The 25,046-nt window shown below is 43.1% G+C and overlaps 1 protein-coding gene across 2 annotated transcripts in view; it reads left to right on the top strand.

Moving 5' to 3' along the window:
* KDM4C (lysine demethylase 4C) overlaps positions 1 to 25,046 on the top strand; it is a 565,453-nt gene that overhangs the window by 450,968 nt on the left and 89,439 nt on the right. For both annotated transcript variants that reach the window (XM_073572230.1, XM_073572231.1), the window contains exon 17: positions 11,865 to 11,973. In XM_073572230.1, the coding sequence (XP_073428331.1) occupies positions 11,865 to 11,973 (109 nt within the window). The remainder of the gene's footprint in view (positions 1 to 11,864; positions 11,974 to 25,046) is intronic.

Here is a 25,046-nt window from a genome sequence, read left to right as displayed (position 1 = left end):
CCGTGACAGGAGGGGGTGAGTATGGTCTCTGACACCCCGCCGACCCCCGTATATGACTCGCGTATAAGCCGAGAGGGGGACTCTCAGCCCAAATAAATGGGCTGAAAATCTCGGCTTATACACGAGTATATATGGTAACTTGTTTTCTTAGCGTTATTTGAGGTCTGCATGCACTGCATTTTTTTGTTATTTTGACAATTTCTCATTTTCTGAAAATAAATATAAAATTTAGTGCTTGGAAATGTGAAGACATGTCAGTTTATAGAATAAAAGAGCAATTTACATTTTACTCAAAAATATTCCTATAAAGAGAAAAATCAGACAAACTGAAAATTTTGCAGTGGTCTCTTAATTTTTGCCAGAGCTGTATAACAAATACTTCTTAGGGTACCCTTACACTTAGCGACACTCCAGCGATCCCGACAACGATACGACCTGGTAAGGATCACTAGTACGTCGCTAGTAAGCTGTCAAATAGGCAGATCTGTTCAACAACGCAGCAATGATACGGCGATCCGTATAACAACCTCGGCGGTCGTTGGGACCTTGTCACACAGCAGCTATTCTGACTACTCATGCCTGCATCTCTGAGTTCTGCGTCAACGCTATGTGTCACACGTAGCGAGATCTCTGGTGAGGTCGCTGTTGCGTCACAAAACCTGTGACATTTCAGCGATCTCGCTAACGATCTCGTTATGTGATACGGGGCCTTTACTCTCACTTATAGCTAGCTATGACTCGGGCACTTTTTGCTTGGTATCTCCTCTATTCCACCCTTGTTCCAGGCACTCCATCTAAATGTCACTCAACTTTTAGCACTTCAGTCACAGCACCAAACTTAATGGTCTGCCCCAGATTATTAATGGATAGTTCATATATATCTGTAGTGGTCTGACACACACAACCTCCATGATGTCTTGAAATCTACGCCGGTGGCTGCTGGATATAAGCAATGTATGGAATTTAGCACAGCAGCACTGTACACTGTTTAGTGACTGCTGCCGAGTACTGCAGTTTATCTCCCATTTATTGGACAGCATCAAAGTAGAGTTGAGCGAAACGGGTCGAAAAAATTCAAAAGTCGCCGACTTTCGCCAAAGTCGGGTTTCATGAAACGAAACCCGACCTTAGCGTGAGGTCGGCCATGAGGTCGGCGACTTTAGCGCCAAATTCGCGTTTCAAAAGATGCTTTAGCGCCCTTTTTCAGCCAATCGTGAAGAACGGACACTGTGGGCAACGTGATGACACAGGCAGCGGTCACCACCATCTTGGAGAAGGGCATGCAAATGATTGGCTTGCTTTGTGTGGCGTCACAGGGGGTATAAAAGGGCGGGGACGCCGACCGCCATGTTACTCATGCTGATCTCAGAATAGGGAGAGCTGCTGCAGCTGCTGATTCTGTAGGGAGAGCGTTAGGAAGACAAAAAGAAAAAAAAAAAAACCTGCTTCTGCTGCTAGCGCTTTTCACTGTAGTTACTGTGCAGTGAAAGGTGAAGACTTTTGCTTTTGTGCAGCAGCTCTGGTGGTGATTACCCTGCCTTTTAAGGCTAGCTGCATTGCTGTGTGCACACTGGTGTTCAAACTGCTTTTTTAAAAGCAATCCAAATTGTATTGTTTTGTCCTGGTGAGGTAGTGAGCGTTCTTTTTTTTCACACACCGTACAGCGGTGTACGCTCCTCACACAGTACCGTGTAACGGCTGTTATCACGGCCAAATTGAAGCTATCTACGTGTGTGACTCTGTAAGGAAAAGTCGAGGAGTTTGTCTGTTCTTACAGACCTACACCTTATAGTTTTGTCCGTTTTTTTTTTTACATTCAAAACTAGAGAGAGACAGCGTGTGTCAGTCCGTATACAAAAACACGGAGCTTGACAATTTTACATACACCGTACAGCGGTGTACGTGCTCGCTCCTCTCTCAGTACCATGTAACTGCTGTTATCACGGCCAAATTGAAGCTACAGTTGTGGCCAAAAGTATTGACACCCCTGCAATTTTGTCAGATAATAATCAGTTTCTTCCTGAAAATGATTGCAAACACAAATTCTTTGGTATTATTATCTTCATTTAATTTGTCTTAAATGAAAAAACACAAAAAGAATTGTCCTAAAGCCAAATTGGATATAATTCCACACCAAACCTAAAAAAGAGGGTGGACAAAAGTATTGGCACTGTTCGAAAAATCATGTGATGCTTCTCTAATTTGTGTAATTAACAGCACCTGTAACTTACCTGTGGCACCTAACAGGTGTTGGCAATAACTAAATTACACTTGTAGCCAGTTGACATGAATTAAAGTTGACTCAACCTCTGTCCTGTGTCCTTGTGTGTACCACATTGAGCATGGAGAAAAGAAAGAAGACCAAAGAACTGTCTGAGGACTTGAGAAACCAACGTGAGAGGAAGCATGAGCAATCTCAAGGTTACAAGTCCATCTCCAAAGACCTGAATGTTCCTGTGTCTACCGTGCGCAGTGTCATCAAGAAGTTTAAAGCCCATGGCACTGTGGCTAACCTCCCTAGATGTGGACGGAAAAGAAAAATTGACAAGAGATTTCAACGCAAGATTGTGCGAATGTTGGATAAAGAACCTCGACTAACATCCAAACAAGTTCAAGCTGCCCTGGAGTCCGAGGGTACAACAGTGTCAACCCGTACTATCCGTCGGCATCTGAATGAAAAGGGACTGTATGGTAGGAGACCCAGGAAGACCCCACTTCTTACCCCGAGACATAAAAAAGCCAGGCTGTAGTTTGCCAAAACGTACCTCAAAAAAACTAAAACATTTTGGAAGAATGTTCTTTGGTCAGATGAGACAAAAGTAGATCTTTTTGGGCAAAGGCATCAACATAGAGTTAACAGGAGAAAAAAAGAGGCATTCAAAGAAAAGAACACGGGCCCTACAGTCAAACATGGCGGAGGTTCCCTGATGTTTTGGGGTTGCTTTGCTGCCTCTGGCACTGGACTGCTTGACCATGTGCATGGCATTATGAAGTCAGAAGACTACCAACAAATTTTGTAGCATAATGTAGGGCCCAGTGTGAGAAAGCTGGGTCTCCCTCAGAGGTCATGGGTCTTCCAGCAGGACAATGACCCAAAACACACTTCAAAAAGCACTAGAAAATGGTTTGAGAGAAAGCACTGGAGACTTCTAAGGTGGCCAGCAATGAGTCCAGACCTGAATCCCATAGAACACCTGTGGAGAGATCTAAAAATGGCAGTTTGGAGAAGGCACCCTTCAAATATCAGGGACCTGGAGCAGTTTGCCAAAGAAGAATGGTCTAAAATTCCAGCAGAGCATTATAAGAAACTCATTGATGGTTACCGGAAGCGGTTGGTCGCAGTTATTTTGGCTAAAGGTTGTGCAACCAAGTATTAGGCTGAGGGTGCCAATACATTTGTCTGGCCCAATTTTGGAGTTTTGTGTGAAATGATCAATGTTTTGCTTTTTGCTTCATTCTCTTTTGTGTTTTTTCATTTAAGACAAATTAAATGAAGATAATACCAAAGAATTTGTGTTTGCAATCATTTTCAGGAAGAAACTGAGTATTATCTGACAGAATTGCTGGGGTGTCAATACTTTTGGCCACAACTGTAAGTGTGTGACTCTGTAAGGAAAAGCTGAGGAGTTTGTCCGTTCTTACAGACCTACACTCTAGGGAGATTCCAATTCTGCCCAATTCTATATACACCTTGTAGTTTGTCATACACTAGGCAATTTCTGCCTGTCACATTGCGGTGTAATATAAACAGGGCCTGACAGAATCCAACTGTGTCCTGAAGTCTAGAGAGATTCCAATTCTCAGTCCTCTATACATCTTTCTTACACCATCCAGAATCTGCCTGTCAGATTTCGGTGTAATATAAACAGGGCCTGACAGAATCCAACTGTGTCCTGAAGTCTAGAGAGATTCCAATTCTCCACAGTCCTCTATACACCTTTCTTACACCATCCATAATCTGCCTGTCACATTGCGGTGTAATATAAACAGGGCCTGACAGAATCCAACTGTGTCCTGAAGTCTAGAGAGATTCAAATTCTCCCCACTCCTATATACACCTTGTACCTTGTTTTACAGTACCATATAGTTGGTGGTTTTTTGGGTACATTTTCCCCAAAAAATGAGGAAGTGTGGAGGAAGAGTCGGTGGAAGTGGGCGGGGGTTGGCAGCTGGTAATGATGGTGTTGGTGGTGGATCTGCTGGTAGTGGCAAAAGCAAAATAGCACCTAATGCAGGAGGTGTTGAGCCTGCGTCATCATCTGGCTCCACAAGGCCTCGAAGGCTCCCTTTTCTGGGAGTCGGTAAACAGCTTTTAAAGCCGGAGCTTCAAGAACAAGTTTTGGCTTACATTGCTGACTCAGCCTCCAGCTCTATCGCCTCCTCTTCTGAAGTTTTAAAAAATAAAAGCACTGAGTCATCATTAGAGGCTCATGGTCATGAACCACACCTTTCCTTGTGTCCTTCACCCCATCCAAAATTGAAGGATGCGGCAGGCCACACTACAGATTACTCCATGGAACTGTTTTCACATACCATGCCTCGGTTATCAAGTCAAATCGTGAATTATCCAGGCCAAGATGAATCTGACATGGAGTGCACTGATGCACAGCCACTGATAGATGATTCTGCTGGTACATTCACTCAGAGCACTACATTGTCCTCGCAGTGTACTGAGGCAGAATCTGACCCTGATGAAACTCAGGTGCCCCTTCCCGCATACTATACCACCATACACGGTGACACAGAGGAAGGTGCACATGACATTGAAGAGGAGGTAATGGATGACCCAGTTGTTGACCCAGATTGGCATCCATTGGGGGAAGAGGGTGCCGCCGCCAATAGCTCAGAAGAGGAGGAGGAGCATCCACAGCGGGCATCGACATCACAACAGCTGTTATCTGGCAGGCCCGGAGCAGTCCAAAAACAGGTTACAAAAACCAAAAGAGTTGCAGGACAGCTTGACCAGACGGTCAAAATAGCACAGCGTGCAAGGCCTCAAAATGTCTTCCATAGTAGGAAGAGTGCAGTGTGGCACTTTTTTGAACAAAATCCTAATGATCAGGCAAAGGTTATATGTAAGAAGTGCGCAAAGACCTTTAGCCGAGGGAAGAATCTGAGAAATTTGAATACCAGTTGCATGCTAGGACATTTAACCACCATGCACTTATAAGCGTGGACGGACTACCAAAACTCACGTACCACATGTGCAACTGCTCCCAAAGAAGGTAGTCAGCAACACTACATTGTTTCCCCCACTGTAAGCCCACCGGTTGGCACACCACCAGCAGCAAATGTTGAGTTGTCGTCGCAAGGGCAAATCAGTCAGGGAATCACACTGTTATTGCACCGAAAGACTGAACCTAGGCCATCAGAAAGAACACCAACTCCATCACCATCATCAACCCTCTCTGTCCGCCATGTCCACCGCTAGTTCGACCATATGCATCTCTCAAGTCCAGCTCACCCTACCAGAGTCTGAGTAGGACAAGAAAGTACTCATCCTCTCATCTGCGTACACTGGGTTTGAACGCCCACATTGCCAAACTAATCTCGTTAGAGATGATGCCCTCTCGGTTGGTTGAAAGTGCACCTTTCCGCGAACTCATGGCCTACGCAGTACCACGCTATGACCTACCCAGACGCCACTTCTTTTCTCGCAAAGCCATCCCAGCACTCCACCTTCATGTGAAAGACCGCATTGTCCATGCACTCAAGCAATCAGTGAGTGGAAAGGTGCACCTCACAACTGATGCATGGTCCAGTCGGCATGGCCAGGGCCGTTACGTGTCCATCACTGCGCACTGGGTTAATGTGGTGGATGCAGGGTCCACAGGGGACAGCGGTGGTGGGACAGTGCTGCCTAGTCCACGGTATAGGAAACAGTTGGCCTTAGGCGTTCGACCCTCCTCCTCCTCCAGAAGCGAAAGCTCGTCCACAGAATGCAGTCGCACGAGCACTCCATCCGCAGCTGCCAGTGTTGCACACGAGGTGTCCCCCTATCGATCAGCTAGTGGAAAGCGTCAGCAGGCTGTGTTGAAGATGATGTGTTTGGGCGACAGACACACCGCGGAGGTACTGGCCGACTACTTTCAGCGACAAACTGAGTCATGGCTGGGCAGTCTACATCTTGAGGTAGGCAAGGTAGTTAGTGATAAGGGCCGTAATTTTGTGGCAGCCATAGCCCTTTCAAAACTCAGACACATTCCTTGCTTGGCTCACACCTTGAACCTGGTGGTGCAGTGCTTCCTCAATAATTATCCGCAGTTAACAGGCCTGCTCCAGAAGGTTCGAAGACTGTGCTTGCACATCCGCCGGTCGCCGGTACACTCCAGTCGTATGCAGAAGCTGCAGCGATTGCTCTACCTTCCCAAGCACCGCCTAATTATCGACGTTGCAACAAGGTGGAACTCCACACTGCACATGGTTGAGCGGCTGTGCGAACAGAGGCAGGCCGTAATGCATTTGTGGGAGGATACACGGGCAGGCACTTTGAGGGCAAACATGGAGTTGACAGGTGTGCAGTGGTCGAAGCTGAAAGACCTCTGTAAAGTCCTTCAGTGTTTTGAGGAATGCACACGGCTGGTAAGCGCAGACGACGCCATCATAAGCATGAGCATCCCACTTATGCGTGTGCTCATGCAAACTTTGACGCACATTAAGGAGCAGGCGTCTGCAGCCGAGGATGATGAGGAAGAGGAGGAGGGAAGCCTTGATGACAGTCAGCCATTGTCTGCTCCGGGAACTCTCCTGGACGATGTGTCGGAAGAAGAGGAAGAGGAGGATGATGATGGAGATGATTATTTAGGGGAGGAGGATGCTTCTCGTGGGGCAAGAGAAAATGTTGACGTGGCAAGGTCTGGTACAGGGTTTGTGCGTGACTGGAGGGATGTGGATTTGCCAGAAAGTGCTCCTCCACCCAGCACTCGCAGTGCATCATTGACACCGGGAACATTGGCCCACATGTCAGATTATGCTTTGCAGATCCTAAAAAGGGACCCCCGCATTGCCAAAATGATGAACGATGATGACTACTGGTTGGCCAGCATCCTGGATCCACGCTATAAAGGCAAATTCCAAAACATCATGCCACAGGAGAACCTTGACCTAATATTGGCTAACAAACTAGCAACTCTGGTAAACCGGTTGGTTGAGGTATTCCCAGCACACAGCAGCGGTGATGGTTCTCACGCGAGCCGTAGTGGCCGAGGGCAGCTTGGAAGAGGTGTTGGTGGTGCACACATCAGAAGTGGCGTTGGAGACAGGGGTTTCATGACCATGTTGTGGACTGATTTTTCAACTTCCGCTCACACGACTGTTAATACTGCATCGATTGAAAGTGACAGGAGACAGCACTTGTCAACTATGGTTACAAACTACTTCTCATCCCATATCGATGTTCTCCCTCTCAGGTCATTCCCATTTGACTATTGGGCCGCTAAAGTAGACACCTGGCCTGAATTGGCACAATATGCCTTACAGGAGCTCGCTTGCCCAGCTGCAAGTGTGCTATCGGAAAGAGTCTTCAGTGCTGCTGGATCAATCCTGACAGAAAAAAGTACCCGTCTCTCAACCCAAAATGTGGATGATCTAACCTTCATTAAAATGAACCATGCATGGGTTTCCAAGTATTTTGTCACACCTTACCCTGATGACACATAGGTTGCCAGAAAAATGGCTTTCTTTGGTCCTCCTCTTCCTGGGACTTGACCAATTTCGCCTTTAGCAGCAGGTGAATGTCCCACATCAACATATGCCATTTTGTAAACCTCCCTAACTGGGCTGCCTCCTCCCCCCCATGGCCGGGGTCACCACCTAGCGCACGCAACCGTGCGAGTGCCGTTGCCCTGGACAGGTGGGTGGGCTGACTCTTGGGTGCGGGCACTGGCACTGGGTCCCTCATAGTGCAATCAAGTGTCTGACGGTGGGGGTGCACACCCGCCGTCAGACACACCGCCGTACTATGAGGGGCCCTGTGCCAGTGCTGTCGCCAATGAGTGGGCCCCCCCTGCTTGCTCAGGATCACAGCACTTGCAAAGTTGAAATACTTACCTCTCCCTGCTCCACTGCCATGACGTCTTCCGCGTTTCCTGACAGTGATATTCTGATCAGAGAGCGCAATGACATCATGTCTGTACGCCCAGACTAGTACAGGGATTCCCTAGCGAGGAGACTTATTTGAGGAGACTTATTTAATTGTCTTCAATGTTGGGACAGCAATTTTTGGGGAGCACTATACTCTGGAGAATGATATATGGGGCCCACCATACACTGGAGCATTCCAAAGGTGGACATCAGACACTGGAGCAGCATTTACAGGGCCCATTATACACTAGAGCATTAGAAATGGGGCCCATTATATATGGAGTATTATTTGGGCCCATAAGACAGTGCAGCTTCATCCATGGGGACCAACATATACTGTAGCATTATGTGGAGCTCATCATATACTGTTTCAAACATTATATGGGACCAATGATTCTGTATGGAGAAATATATGGGCCTCATTACTCTGTATAGCGCACTATGCGGTGGCCATAATACTGTATGGAGTAATATACTGTCCGTTTTTGGAGCTATTAAAAATGGATATCAGTCATGAGATGTAAAAAGTGAAGTATTTTTCATTGTACTATGCCGCTATTTCTCTGCGGTATCGGAGCATCATGAGTTGTGGTATGTGTTAAAGGGGCGCTCTTTGGCCCAGGACACATGAAAACCTGGAGCCAGCCCTACCCCCCCCCCACAAATTTAGCCAAATAATCCCCATTTTTCAGTGCGTAACTAGTATTATGAAGTAAATTAAGGTTGAAAAGCTTCAGTAATCAGAATTGATGTTTTTGGCATTCAAAAGGGCACTGTAGGTGTGTTTCCTGTCCTCCACTCCCTGCCGACTTTGCTTCCCCATTGACTTGCATTGGGTTTCGTGTTTCAGTCGGCCTTTGACTTTTCACGATAATTGGCCGATTTCGTTCGACCCGACTTTTGCGAAAGTCGGGTTTCGTGAAACCCGACTCGACCCGAAAAAAGGCAAAGTCGCTCATCTCTACATCAAAGCCTAACTATGGGTACACAATAGATGAATATACCACATACATGAGCATAAATAAGGCAACCTCACAACCAAGCGATTTCTTCACTTCAATATGGTCAACAGTAACCCATTACAGCAACAGAGCATATAAAAGTTCTTGATAGTCCAAAACAATCCCATGGTAATGTGCCCAAGGAGGTGAGGGATTTTAAATTAAAATTTTATTCATACTTCACTGGCTAAACTTCTCCCCTGTAGTCATAGAATCATAGAATGTTAGAATTGGAAGGGACCTCCAGGGTCATCTTGTCCAACCCCTTGCTCAATGCAGGATTCACTAAACCATCTCCTATCTGTCCAGCTTCTGTTTGAAGACTTCCATTGAGATAGATATATATATATATATATATAAGAGATAGAGAGATAGATATATATATATATATATATATATATATATATATATACACACTCACTGGCCACTTTATTAGGTACACCATGCTAGTAACGGGTTGGACCCCCTTTTGCCTTCAGAACTGCCTCAATTCTTCATGGCAGAGATTCAACAAGGTGCTGGAAGCATTCCTCAGAGATTTTGGACCATATTGACATGATGGCATCACACAGTTGGTGCAGATTTGTCGGCTGCACATCCCTGATGCGAATCTCCCGTTCCACCACATCCCAAAGATGCTCTATTGGATTGAGATCTGGTGACTGAGGAGGCCATTTGAGTACAGTGAACTCATTGTCATGTTCAAGAAACCAATCTGAGATGATTCGAGCTTTATGACATGGCGCATTATCCTGCTGAAAGTAGCCATCAGATGTTGGGTACATTGTGGTCATAAAGGGATGGACATGGTCAGCAACAATACTCAGGTAGGCTGTGGCGTTGCAACGATGCTCAATTGGTACCAAGGGGCCCAAAGAGTGCCAAGAAAAAATTCCACACACCATGACACCACCAGCACCAGCCTGAACCGTTGATACAAGGCTGGATGGATCCATGCTTTCATGTTGTTTACGCCAAATTCTGACCCTACCATCCGAATGTCGCAGCAGAAATCGAGACTCATCAGACCAGGCAACGTTTTTCCAATCTTCTACTGTCCAATTTCGATGAGCTTGTGCAAATTGTAGCCTCAGTTTCCTGTTCTTAGCTGAGAGGAGTGGTACCCAGTGTGGTCTTCTGCTGCTGTAGCCCATCTGCCTCAAAGTTCGACGCACTGTGCTTTCAGAGATGCTCTTCTGCCTACCTTGGTTGTAACGGGTGGCAATTTGAGTCACTGTTGCCTTTCTATCAGCTCGAACCAGTCTGCCCATTCTCCTCTGACCTCTGGCATCAACAAGGCATTTCCGGCCACAGAACTGCCGCTCACTGGATTTTTTTTCTTTTTCGGACCATTCTCTGTAAACCCTAGAGATGGTTGTGCGTGAAAATCCCAGTAGATCAGCAGTTTCTGAAATACTCAGACCAGCCCTTCTGGCACCAACAATCATGCCACGTTCAAAGGCACTCAAATCACCTTTCTTCCCCATACTGATGCTCGGTTTGAACTGCAGGAGATTGTCTTGACCATGTCTACATGCCTAAATGCACTGAGTTGCCGCCATGTGATTGGCTGATTAGAAATTAAGTCTTAACACACAGTTGGACAGGTGTACCTAATAAAGTGGCCAGTGAGTGTGTATATATATATATACACACACAGTACAGACGAAAAGTTTGGACACACCTTCTCATTCAAAGAGTTTTCTTTAATTTTCATAGTCATGAAAATATAGATTCACTCTGAAGGCATCAAAGCTATGAAATAACACATGTGGAATTATATAATTAACAAAAAAGTGTGAAACAACTGAAAATGTCTTATATTCTAGGTTATTCAAAGTAGCCACCTTTTGCTTTGATTACTGCTTTGCACACTCTTGGCATTCTCTTGATGAGCTTCAAGAGGTAGTCACCGGAAATGGTCTTCCAACAGTCTTGAAGGAGTTCCCAGCGATGCTTAGCACTTGTTGGCCCTTTTGCCTTCACTCTGCTGTCCAGCTCACCCCAAACCATCTCGATTGGGTTCAGGTCTGGTGACTGTTAGATATATATAATCTCTGTCTAACAGATTAAACTGCCTGTGTTGCCCATAGCAACCAATCACTAAGCATCTTTCATTTCTTGAGAGCTGTTTAAAAGATGAAAGCTGAGCTGTGATTGGTTGCTATGAGCAACAGTTTACCCGCTCCACAACACCTCAGCAGACACTGACCGGGTGGGAGAAATCTAGCATCCCTGGGAACATAAGTTACCAGCCATTGTCTGACACCCAGAAAGGAGCAGAGAGCACATGTAGCTGTAGGAGCAGAGAGCTGTAGTTTGATTGTCTGTTTAGACAACTGCACTTCATGTGCACAGTATAAACATTAATATGAGCGTTCTATATGCATAGAATATCATTGTTCTCGGCAGTTCTTATATTGAATGCTGATTTCATTTGTGCGATTATGGCATGTCATGATGTATCTTGAAGCTTCTAGTCCCCAATAGAAAGCCTTATCTGGGTCTCACCCGGTGTTGTAATATAATACCTGTGTCTTGTGTGGCAGAGGCAATGTAAAACCTTATCTGGCACCAGGGCCCAAGTGAGACTGCTACTTTGGCACCCTTTATAGCTAGCTTGTGTTGTTCTTTGTGACTGTTCTTTTTATGGTATAGTTTAATGGCATCCATAGCATATCGGTTCACAGCAGATCTGCCATAACTTTTTAAAAAATTCAGTGCAAACAGCAAATTATTGTTATTGTGGTCACCTAAATATATGCATTCTTTCTTATATAGATGGGCACACGTAATGTGCGCAATAGCTGTCCCAGAAGTAAGATTTGAAAACGTGATGGAGCGATCCCAAATAGATACCAGCGGAATTCCTCTTGAGAGGTTGAAATTGGTAAGTAAGCAACACGTAAAAATTGTGATAATTAAAAAGAGAGACAAATAACCCCTGGCAAGGTAGCAAGTCCCAAAAGCAAAACCACAGTAAAGAAACCAATAAGACCAAAAGGTTCCACAACTGAAATAATTACCAATAATAATTGATTTAATTTATTGTAGATTAAAAAACATTTATGTATCCAGCACAACAGACATAAATATATTTTTGTGGGTAAGCCGGTTGGAAAATCCCAATAATAAAAGGGCACCAGTCACTATTCAAAAACCGTACTTGAAAATAAAAATCTATCGCATGTAATTTTTGTGTAAAGACTTTGTGTGTCTCCCCCCACCAAACACCTGACACATGTTTCACAAATGCTTCATCAGAGCGTGTATGTCGGATGAGCCTCATATTGGCTTTATTACCATTACATCCACTATTTGCACTTCAATCTATTTTTCCAGGAGCTCTTTTTTTGGCACTCCAGTCTTTACTAGTTTCTGTATCATATGTGCTTGACATTGCATATTCTTATTAAGCATTTAAATGCATTTGTAAGCATACATATTGTTGCATATATTGTTTTTGCATAGTAATTGGTGCCCTTTTATATGGCAGTTTACCTGCTGACTCTTCTAATAAATCTTTGTCTTTTGGGTTGGACACATACATATTTTTTAATCTACTTTCTGTAAAAAAAAAAAAAAAAAAAAATATTTCAGCTTTGGCACTGTTCTGTTTTTTTGGTTTTGCCTTTTTTAAATTCAACATTTTTATTGGAAAAAAACTACAAAAACCAGATACTATATGATCCCTATCCATCTTCCGCAACCCTTAAAAATGATTTTTCTTCTCGACATCCAGTAACCGATTACAGATTATGCACCAACATATTAGTAAGGGTCAATATATGAACATTGCTTGAGTTTTATACCAACATTGGTAATGTAGCACATAAGAGTTTTGGTTCTAAATGTTAAGATTCAAAATGTATGCTCTTCGTATAGACTAGTGGAACCAAGAGGTTGCTGAAATAACCACCTTCTTCCAGGGTCCTCCCACTCTGGATATGCTGCAACTTCTCTGCTAAAAAGTACACCCAAGGGTTCAGCACTACTACACCTCCGTCATCTTTGCATTGTTACTTTATTGTGAGGCGGACACTTTAAAACAACGGTATTGTATGGATTATTTTTATTTCATAAATCAATAGTACATCTGAAAATAAGCAAATTTGTATTCGTTCTTATCGGAGAAATCTGCTTCTTTCTCCGACAGGATTGATCTTTCATTCTCAAAATCTCAATTCTGGGGTCAAATCTGTATTCAGTGACGACAGATTTTTTCATTAGATAGAATCATCAGTAGCAGCTGCTATGTAGAGAAGAGGAGGTAGAAGCAGAGATCCCCCTCTATGTCCTCCCATCTATATAGCCTTTTATCAGTAGTAACTGTCCGCTACGATCTCGGTAACCTTTTGTCTTCACCGAATACAGATTTTACCCCAGAATTCAGTATTTTGAGAATGAATGATCAGTCCTGTCTGATAGAGAATTAATTTCTCTGACAAGATATATTACAAAGGTGCTTATTTTCGTTTGTACTATTTATTTATTAAAATACAAAATTCAAACGAGAATGACTCATTAGAGATCTTATTAATTTTATAGAAATATCTCATTGAGACCCATAATGGAAAACGGTGCAGCATACAATGCACCTGGGACATCCATACCATTTGGATTAGAATTGCTGGCCCTAGTACTAACAAAGGGAGTTTTGGCCAGACTTGAAGCTTCTGCCTTATCTAAAAGAGGTTGGCCACTACTTTTTTTTTATTGATGGACCATCAGTATCTGATCGGTGTGGGGGCGACACTTGGCACCCCACCGGTCAGCTGTTAATGGCGGTGGCCGGAAGTTTAGCTTTGTGAAAACTATAGTGGCCATAGCCAGGTAGTGCAGATCCATCTCCTATTCATTTGAATAGTATTTGGATCTGCAGTACCTGGCCACGACCACAATAGAGATAGTGGACCAGTAACATCTGATTGTCGAGGGAGCACTGTATGTTTCAAACACTTGTGCCTGATTCAGCTCTCCTCCTGTTCTGATCTTCTCTGTGGGCATTTGCTTTTTCCCACCATGTATAATGATTTAGCATTGTCATACAGGGAAAAAAAATAAATAATAAAATGAAATGTAAAAATATTTTAATTAGCCTCCCTGCCCCCATTTTACTGATATACACAGTTAAAATAAAAAGTACTGTGGAAGGTCCTCTTTAAAAGACAGACTTGCTTTTAGTCTCTCAAAGCAAATGTATTGTGAGCATGAATGGTGCATTTCCCTCTTTGTTTTATAAGCACATTTCAATAAATCAAATACAGTTGTTGAATAGGTTCATGTTGTGCCTTATCTTAAGCACCTTATACTCCGCATGTAGTTTGTCTAAGGAAAGATCTAAAAACATCTTGCTTTTGAAGAACAGATGATAAGAATTGAATTGTCTTTTGATCAGATAAAAGAAAAGACAACGTCAATCATGATTAAACTGGTTTATATAGCAAAATGTAAAACTAAAAAGTAATAATGCAGATATATGTTCACCCATTAAATATAAACGTAAAATATATATATGAAGACTATAAAATGGAAAAAAACTTTTTCTTTTTGTCTGATGAAATTGTTAGAAATGTATAATGCAGTCGACTTAGCCATTCATTAAAGAAAAGCTATCACCAGATCAGAAAGTGCCAATTTTGTCTCATACTTTGTCTCCCCCGATGTAACCGTTTGTCATTCAGTGCCGGGGTGTGGTTATAGCTGTTGCTTACAATGTACTGAGCAGTGACTGAAGCTGTGCTTCTATGACTGAAAGCCAGAGGCTGCCGGTAGGAATAAAGTTCACTTCCTCCGGGTAGCCTGGCTTTCAGTGCTGCAGCCACACAGCTTTAATAACCTGCAGATTAAAACCATATATGCAGGTTGATTGCCTTTCTGACATGACAGTTTTGTTTAGTGGATTTATGACAGCACACTGATAGGCTATTTATTTTAAATTAATACAGTCCTCTTCATTTTTTTTTATCAGGCACAGCCACATTGGTATTTTAATGGCTCTGCTTGGTATTCTAGCTTACTCCCATCGCTGGACCAGTTATTTGATTCTAATTCCCCATATTTAAAGTTTTTTTTTTTCATAAGGTATCTTAAAGATAGGATTGATGATGTTATCAGTGTCAGACCGGTTAAGGTCTGGATGTTGGCATTTGTGCTGCTGAACAGTACCGCTCCATCAACTGTTAAGTGGCCATGACCATGTAATGCAGAGTCCCTCCTATTCATTTGAATAAAGGCAGATGTGCAGTACCCAGCTAAGGTTGCTACTCCATTGTCAAAGCTGTGCTGTTTAGCGCTGTAACTGTTTGGCATTGGCGGCAGCCAGATGTTAAGAACAGCTGATCGGTGGGGGTGCTGGGTCCTGGACCCCAACCAATCTGATATTGATGACCTATCTTCACTATAGGTGAATCAATATAAAAGTAGTAGAGCAATCGTATTGTCCTTCAATCTTCTGCAAAATACCTTTAAATGCCAAGTGGCTGAATTGCTTTGTAATTAAGGGAAGTAAACAATTTCTAGACTAGTTGGAAAGTCACACAAAGTTAGTGAGCTGTATTGTTTTTCGGCTATTTAGCGCAGTCATCATGCTGAGTAGGCTAGAATCCCACATGGTTGGCCTCAAAACTACAACAAAAGCTGCATGTCCAGTTGCAGCCATAGAGTGCCTACTATCTAATTCACTATATTGAGAAAAAATTCTACTACACATAGAATTAAATATATCAATTATCATGCATACAGAAACCAGAATTACAAGTGTATTAGTGAATTTCTACAAATAAACCCTATTAAAAAGATATTAAAGTCACAAAATCAGATGGTTTCGTTTTGTATGAAATGAACACGTGACATACACTCACTGGCCACTTTATTAGGTACACCATGCTAGTAACGGGTTGGACCCCCTTTTGCCTTCAGAACTGCCTCAATTCTTCGTGGCAGAGATTCAACAAGGTGCTGGAAGCATTCCTCAGAGATTTTGGACCATATTGACATGATGGCATCACACAGTTGGCGCAGATTTGTTGGCTGCACATCCCTGATGCGAATCTCCCGTTCCACCACATCCCAAAGATGCTCTATTGGATTGAGATCTGGTGACTGAGGAGGCCATTTGAGTACAGTGAACTCATTGTCATGTTCAAGAAACCAATCTGAGATGATTCGAGCTTTATGACATGGCGCATTATCCTGCTGAAAGTAGCCATCAGATGTTGGGTACATTGTGGTCATAAAGGGATGGACATGGTCAGCAACAATACTCAGGTAGGCTGTGGCGTTGCAACGATGCTCAATTGGTACCAAGGGGCCCAAAGAGTGCCAAGAAAAAATTCCCCACACCATGACACCACCACCACCAGCCTGAACCGTTGATACAAGGCAGGATGGATCCATGCTTTCATGTTGTTTACGCCAAATTCTGACCCTACCATCCGAATGTCGCAGCAGAAATCGAGACTCATCAGACCAGGCAAAGTTTTTCCAATCTTCTACTGTCCAATTTCGATGAGCTTGTGCAAATTGTAGCCTCAGTTTCCTGTTCTTAGCTGAGAGGAGTAGTACCCAGTGTGGTCTTCTGCTGCTGTAGCCCATCTGCCTCAAAGTTCGACGCACTGTGCGTTCAGAGATGCTCTTCTGCCTACCTTGGTTGTAACGGGTGGCAATTTGAGTCACTGTTGCCTTTCTATCAGCTCGAACCAGTCTGCCCATTCTCCTCTGACCTCTGGCATCAACAAGGCATTTCCGGCCACAGAACTGCCGCTCACTGGATTTTTTTTCTTTTTCGGACCATTCTCTGTAAACCCTAGAGATGGTTGTGCGTGAAAATCCCAGTAGATCAGCAGTTTCTGAAATACTCAGACCAGCCCTTCTGGCACCAACAATCATGCCACGTTCAAAGGCACTCAAATCACCTTTCTTCCCCATACTGATGCTCGGTTTGAACTGCAGGAGATTGTCTTGACCATGTCTACATGCCTAAATGCACTGAGTTGCCGCCATGTGATTGGCAGATTAGAAATTAAGTCTTAACACACAGTTGGACAGGTGTACCTAATAAAGTGGCCAGTGAGTGTATTTGTTACAGTAGTTTTGTAGTTATGCATAGATCTTTCTAAGGCTTCAAATCTTTCATGTGTTTGTGTAACAAAGTCAAAAGGAAATATGCAGTGGTGTAACTAGTGGTGTCCTCCATCCTGAGAGAGAATATATCTATATGTATCTTCCATCCTGATACTTATGTTTATCATCCTGGAATATATCCATTATCGTGGTCCCTATCCTGGTGTATGTCTCCCGTTTTGCCACTGTTCTTTAATGTGTAGGAAAAAAAAAGCTTTTTACTCACCTGGGGCAAACATAGAAGTCATGAGGCCCCCATAGCAGAAGTTTAATGCACTCCCCATAGTCCTCCATATAGTATAATGCACCACTCATAGTCCTCCATACAGTATAATGTGCCCCCATAGTCATCTATACGTTATAATGCACAGCCCATAGTCCCCCCCCCCCCCAATTGCTCCCCAGCTATGCTGCGTATTTTTCTGAAGCCATCAGTTGACTTTAGTGTGAAAGCAACGGGAGCGCATGACTGCCATGCACCCCCGATCATGTGCATGCCAATGTCAGCTGCTGGCTTCTGATTGGCCTTCAGCATGTATTGCAATGCACGAATCTGATGGGTCTGTGCAATGCAATACACTTCAGCTGAATGTGCGTCCGAGCCCCCTCCCTCTCTTAGCCTTTTAAATGCTACAATTGCTATTGATTGCAGCATTTAGGGCGTTAAATGGCCGAATGTGGGCACCGCAGGACTGGTCTGTCACTTAAGCCATGCTCCCTGCGGCGATTGTGTGGGCACTGCTCCTGTTTCTGCATGATCACCATGGCATAAATTTAAGTCATTTTGTGGCAATCCTTTCCCGACCATGATGTAAACTTACGTTAAATGTTGGGAAGGGTTTAAATGTAGCTGACTCTATGGTAAAGTGCATTTTAGTTCTAATGATGACTTGCATAATTAGGGAGGGTACCTAGACTTTGCCCAGTGTAGCGAGGGCCAAGGTCCATGGGATGAAGGCAAATTTGCATAGATTCAATTATTATAAACTCACACAAAAATGGAAAACGAAATACATTTAAAATTGGAATACAGTATTTAGATGTATGTCTGCATTATATTAATGTTTATAAAATAGTGGGTCTAGGTTTATAAAATACTCTTATGAAGAGTATATAGAAGCAGGTCCACTTTTGAGGCTCCTCAGCTCTTAGTCATAAAAAGTTACAAGGAATATCTGTTGCCCTGGAAGGGCTTTTCAGCATTGCACGGACAACCGTATGATTAGAATGGGTACTGTGTAATGTCTAACTTCTTTAGTCCTGGTACTTCGGTTAAATTAAATAATATGGTACCAGAAATCTGTGAACTCCTTGTCCAATCACAGCTTCCCACACCTATTGAACTATCTTTCTAGCATTTTTTTTCTCCTTTTTTTATTTTCCTGCCAGCGTGTTATCACTAATTTCTTTTCCATGTTCTTAGTATTACACTTACCAGCCACCGTCTTCTGTTCCCGGCACCGAAGAGTCCCGCTCTGCCATCTTGTGACAGCAGCTCCTGACTGACCTGAAAAGCAAACTGTCATAAGCTCTCAATGTAACTCTATGACCACCTCGTTCTGTCACCCACAGACTTAATTTGAGAGGTGTGTTCCGGTCCATCCAGCAAACACTGGAACAATCCAGCTAGGTACAACTAGCAGATGATCAGATCAGTGCTGAGGAGTGCATAAGACGGTGGCTGGAAAGTAGCATATTTGATTACAGGCAGAGAAAAGATGCATTAGTGTTACCGCGCCAGCGGTGAAATTAAAAAAAAAAGTTATTCCTATAATTTTGAATGAGTTTGTTACGTCATTTGAGATAACATACCTTTCCCTGGATGTCCACTCTAAGTGCTGAAGGCTACAGCCGATTACTACCACTGATGGGTTGCAGTAGTCATGTTACATAACAATATCGCATGACCGCTAGGAGACAAAATATGGATATCACTGGAACGTTGACAGTCCAAGTGTTTTTTGTTATTTTTTTTATATTGAATCTGGGGCACTTTTGCTGTTGAGAAGGGGTGATCACTGTGATTAGTTTTTCTGTCATGGCAAATTTTTAGGGGTTCCTTCCAAGTTTTCTTTTAAAGCACGTAGACATCAAGTGAGTGCCCTGTTTGCAATCCACACAGAGTAGGAAACAACTATTCTTCTCATTGGACATCATGTACTACAATGTTTTCACTTCAGTAACTTGTCCCCAAGGAAATGAGCTGCCAAAGGTGACGAAATGAAACTTTTGGGTTGCAATAATCAGCTGATCAGAAGGGGAATTTCATTGTAAGCTTAGTAGCAAAGCCACAGAAGAGGACTAAAAATCCTTCAAAAATACAGCTGAAAAAGGGCAGCATTGCTTACCTGCCCAGGTCACTGAAGAAATGCACTACAGGGTGCATCCAGCCCATATAGCAAAGAATTTCATTTTAAGTTTTCTTTTAGCGATGAATCCTTTCTATACATACTTTGTGCTGAATAATTTGCAACTCATTATTTAACATTACTTTTTAAAAGGCATTTAAATGTGTAGCAATTGACTTGATCTTTCTATCTGCTGTGCTTCTTCTGGTATAAGACTTTTATCTTACATAATGTACAGCTTGTTGCTAAAGCGATTGACCACCAGTGCTTGGTTGGGTATGTTCAGCAGCTACATTCCAGGCTGAGGCTTTAACTCCTGAGATGCCAGTCGCCACTGTCCAGCCCATTGTTTTTCATAAAGCAGTTAAACAGTTGCTCACTTCTCCATCCCTGCCAGCTTCTGACCCAGCTGCTATCAGTCCTAAAAAATCACCAGCCCCTGTCCCTCATCATCTGAATTTTCTATAGCAATTCTAAAAAAATATTCAGGATTGAGAGTCCTCAGTAGTTGATACCTTTTAATGGCTAACTGAAAAGATGGTAACACATTGCAAGCTTTCGAGACTACTCAGGTCTCTTCATCAGGCTAGACTAATACAAAATCTGAACAGTCACATATTTATGCACAATACAGCCTAGAAAAAATGCAATAGATAAGACAAGTGACGTGAAGCAGAACTATCAATATGGGAGAGGGAGAAACATAAATATAAACATTGGACCAGTTCATAGATAAGGAGTCCGGATGTTTTATGGTCCTCTGATTGGGGTCTAGTTCTGTGTTGTGATGCCCCCACATGGTTTTAAAAGGAAATTCCTTAATTGATGTAAAAAGACATAAATCCATGCGACACATTCATTCCAGCACTGAGAGTGTCAAAGTTCGTCATAAATTTGTACTCCCAAACTCGTCTCTCTCTCTGAGAATTGAAGTTACCTTTCAATACCAGTAATTTCATATCCACGCTGCTGTGGATATGAAATTACTGGTATTGAAAGGTAACTTCAATTCTCAGAGAGAGAGACGAGTTTGGGAGTACAAATTTATGACGAACTTTGACACTCTCCGTGCTGGAATGAATGTGTCGCATGGATTTATGTCTTTTTACATCAATTAAGGAATTTCCTTTTAAAACCATGTGAGGGCATCACAACACAGAACTAGACCCCAATCAGAGGACCATAAAACATCCGGACTCCTTATCTATGAACTGGTCCAATGTTTATATTTATGTTTCTCCCTCTCCCATATTGATAGTTCTGCTTCACGTCACTTGTCTTATCTATTGCATTTTTTTCTAGGCTGTATTGTGCATAAATATGTGACTGTTCAGATTTTGTATTAGTCTAGCCTGATGAAGAGACCTGAGTAGTCTCGAAAGCTTGCAATGTGTTACCATCTTTTCAGTTAGCCATTAAAAGGTATCAACTACTGAGGACTCTCAATCCTGAATATTTTTCTATCTACTGGCTAACACGGTACAAAGATATACATCTTCCCTGTATAGCAATTCTATTCATTGCTCACTTGAGATCTGCACTTGTCCAAAGACACCGTTATCTCTACATGCAAATATACTGATAACAATAGACACTTCAGAATAAGTACTGACAGACCATTGACCACTTAAAGACCGGGCAATTTTTAATTTTACGCTTTCATTTTTTCCTTCCCTTTTTTTCCAAGAGCTTTTTTTCCTATTCTTCTGACTACATAACTATGAGGGCTTGTTTTTTTCCCCTCTAAAATGTAAAGTGCTGCGGAATTTGTTGGCGCTATAGAAATAAAATTATTATTAGGAATTTGTAATGAAAAATGTTTTTCTTGTGACCCCATTTTGCAAGAGCTGTAACGTTTTCAATTTTTGGGATATGGCCCTGTGTCGGGGCTTATTTTTTGCGCCTAGTCGATATTTTCATTCATATCATTTTGGGGTGGGTACAGTGTTTTGATTGCCTGTTTATTACATTGCTATATGTTGTTGAGGTGGACAAAAAGCTACAATTCTAGCGTTTTGATTTGTTTTCTCACTGTGCCATTTAGCGATCAGATTATTTTATATTTTGATCAGACTTTTACAAACCTTGTGATACCAAACATATACTTATTTTTTTATTTTTTTTTATGGGGGATAGGAGGATTAGTTTAACCCTTTCACCACCTTGATTTTCCATATTTTTGCGTCTTCGTTTTTTGCTCCCCTTCTTCCCAGAGCCATAACTTTTTTTATTTTTCTGTCAATATGACCTTATGAGTTCTTGTTTTTTTGAGGGATGAGTTGTACGTTTGAAAGACCACATTCATTTCACCATATAGAGTACTGAAAAGCAAGAAAAAAAATTCTAATTTGGTGAAATTGCAAAAAAAAGTGCAATTACACAATTGTTTTTTTACCATGTTCACTAAATGCTATATCTGACCTGACATTATTATTCTCCAGATTATTACGCGTTTGTAGCTACCAAACATGTATATGTTCTTTTTTTTTTGTACTGAAATAAGGGGACAAAATCCAAATTTTGTTTAAAAAAAAAAAAAAAAAAAAAAATTCCGAGACCCGTAGCGTCTCCATTTTTTTGTGATATGGGGCTGGGTGGTGATATTCCATCTTATTGTAATGTTTCAGCGACCAAAAAAGTAATTCTAGCTTTTTGAATTTTTTTTTTGTTAAGTCATTTACTGATTGGATTAGTTATTTTTATATTTTGATAGATCGGCTGTTTCTAAAGACGGCGATACCAAATGTGTATTTTTTATTTATTTATTTTTTATTTTGAATTGGTCAAAAGGGGAGTGATTTGAACTTATATTTTGTAAAAAATTTTAATTTTTTTAAAACTTTTTAAAAATAAGTCTCCAAGCTGCGATCTTCTGATTGCTTGTGCTACACACATCAGGGCTGAAGACTACTAAGTGTATCAGAAATGCTTATCTGCTGGGAATGCTGGCCACTGGGTGGCGCTCATAGCAGATTGACTATGACAACCACAGGTGTCTCCTGCAGACCCCAGGTTGTCATGCCAACCCATCGGTGCCCTGCGATCGTGTGACTCGCAATAGTCATATGACTTCCTTCCAGCGCGGCCATGTTAAATGCCTTTGTCGGAGGTTGACAGCGATTTTTAACCTGTTAATAGCCGCAGGTGGATCGCGATTCCTCCCGTGGCTGTTAGGGGCACATATCAGCTGTCATGTGCCAGAAAACATGCGGGCTCAGCATCGGAGCCGCATCAAACAGGGAGGCGACCTATGACATTCTTGTACGTTATAGGTCGTAAAGTGGGTAGCATTTATTTTTATTTTTCCATGTTTTTTTTAAAACATTTGTATTTCTCACTTTTAGTCCCCTTGTAGGGGTGGAACTTGCAATCATGTGATCGCTTGTGATTTCACACAGCAGTGCTACATTACTTCTGTTTATAGCAAAAATCAGTCTCTCATGAACACCAGCCATTGCTTTCACAGGAGTACTGTGATGGCAGGCATCGGGGTATTCAGCAGACTATTGGCTGTCACGTCAACCCATAGGTGTCCCGCAAATGCTTTGCAGTAGCTCCAATGAGCAGTTAGAATGGCGTTCCATGCTGTCAATGCGTCTGTCACAGATTGACAGCAGCATTTAACATGTTAACAGCTGCAAGTGTAGCTCCACCTGCGGCTGTTAGAGGCGGATAATGGCTGCTATACTTAATATCACAGCCATCTTCTGATGGGAAAGATGCACACTTTGCTTGTGAGCCACATCAGAGGCATGAAGAAGACATATGACAGACATAGTATGTCATCAAGGGGTTAATGTGTCACAGTAGCAGTTAGAAGAAGCTACTGAGCCAGAGCAATCACTCAATGGGGAATGCTGGTGGGTCGCCCTCCCAGGGCTGTGGGGTACTCGGTACTGGGCCCGATGAGATTCAGTGGGGGATGTCACGGCAGCTGGGACCCAGCCCGTGGCCCTGGGCGCCCATTGTAACAAAGGGGAATGTTCAGTGTGCTTATGATGATTAAAGTTTGAGTGAATGAGTCGTGACGCCACCTGTGGTGTACGGCAATGAAGATGTTCAGCCGACGCTGCAGACAGATCCTCTGGGACAGATGGTGGGGTGCAGCAATGATGTTATAGCCCTCCACAGGCAGGGCTGTAGTCCCAGGGCAGTGAGATGAAGTGACACGTACATGGTGTAGTGTCGGGCGCAGGGCTAGGCACAAGGATGTAGCAGTGCTGGGTGTGTTGATGCAGGAATAAGTGGAGGACACCAGGGCATGTAGTTCCAAAGCTTTTCTCACAGTCTGTTGCAGGTACAGGTGCCCGCCTCGGTGCCATGTCCTCCGGGTCAGGGGCTCAGCCAACTTCCAGGCAAGATGAAGCACTCCTTTCCAACACTCGGCCAACATATATGCCTTTTCTGAACGTCTCCTTCTTAGCGCCTTTAGTGAAGTACTCACAGTACTGAGTTGCACTGGAGTTCCTCCTGTCAGATGTTCCTATGAACTCTACTTGTACGGCTGTAGCCTGCTTCGGGGACTCCTTACTACCTAGTCCCGACTCACTATCGATGCTGTTGTGCCCCCAAGTCTGGTGTGGGAATAAAGTGGTGACAACTTCTATTCCTCCGGTGTCTGCTGCAGGACTATTAGTATCCATACAACCTCGGGGACCGGACCCCCGCCCTTGCGCTTAGAACTTGGGAAGGGTTCTCCTCTAACCCTAATCCTTAGTTCTCCTCTTCTCCTCACGTTCCGTACTAATCCTTTCCTTCTTATGGAGAGTCAGGCTTTCTATCCAAGTTCCTTTCCTGTGCCAGCGGACCCAGGTCACTGAGGTCGGCTGCAGCACCTCCTTCATCCATCCCACTCAGGGGATCTTCACTCTTCCTCTGACTCTGTCAGACTGACTAAATCCTAAACTCTTCCCACTCTTTTGATGCAACCTAAACTCCACCCGCCTCCCAGCACGCTTTGTGTTCCAAGCAGGGAGCCACCAAAGGGTGCTTTGCTACACTACTGTGTTGTGTGGGATGCAGGTGTTGGAGCGTGGTCAGGTGTCTCCACCTTACCTGGATGGTGGGGTACCACACCTCAGGAGGAGGTGCAGTACCTCTGTGGCGACTGAACCCTCAGGGACGCCACACTGGCATCCCCCCCCATCCTTTTAAGCCGCAAGATGAGACTGGAAAGCTTTGCTGCTGAAGATACAAGTTGAGAATAACCTCTTAAGTAAATCATAACTTGCATATGTATTTGTGGAAAACACAAAGAGCCTAAGAATTTTTTTTTTCACTGTGTCTGTATTTAACCATGTAATCAATATATTTTCACTTTGTCCAAGCAGGCAGTTTTCTTTTCCTAACAAAATGTGCACATGAGCTGCTTTTGTTTATCTCTGGTGCTTCTTATTATTTTTACACTTGAAAATCCTATTTCTCTGTCAAAATAGAGGTTGAAATGAGTTTGAGAATAGATGGCGTTGCCCCTGGGCTTTCAGCGACCTCA

This window comes from Dendrobates tinctorius, unplaced genomic scaffold, assembly GCF_039654945.1.
Source record: "Dendrobates tinctorius isolate UK_male_01 unplaced genomic scaffold, ASM3965494v1 ptg000031l, whole genome shotgun sequence".
NCBI classification, from domain to species: Eukaryota; Metazoa; Chordata; class Amphibia; order Anura; family Dendrobatidae; genus Dendrobates; species Dendrobates tinctorius.
The sequence above is the reverse complement of the archived record's forward strand: the minus strand, read 5'-3'. Positions and strand labels throughout refer to the sequence as shown.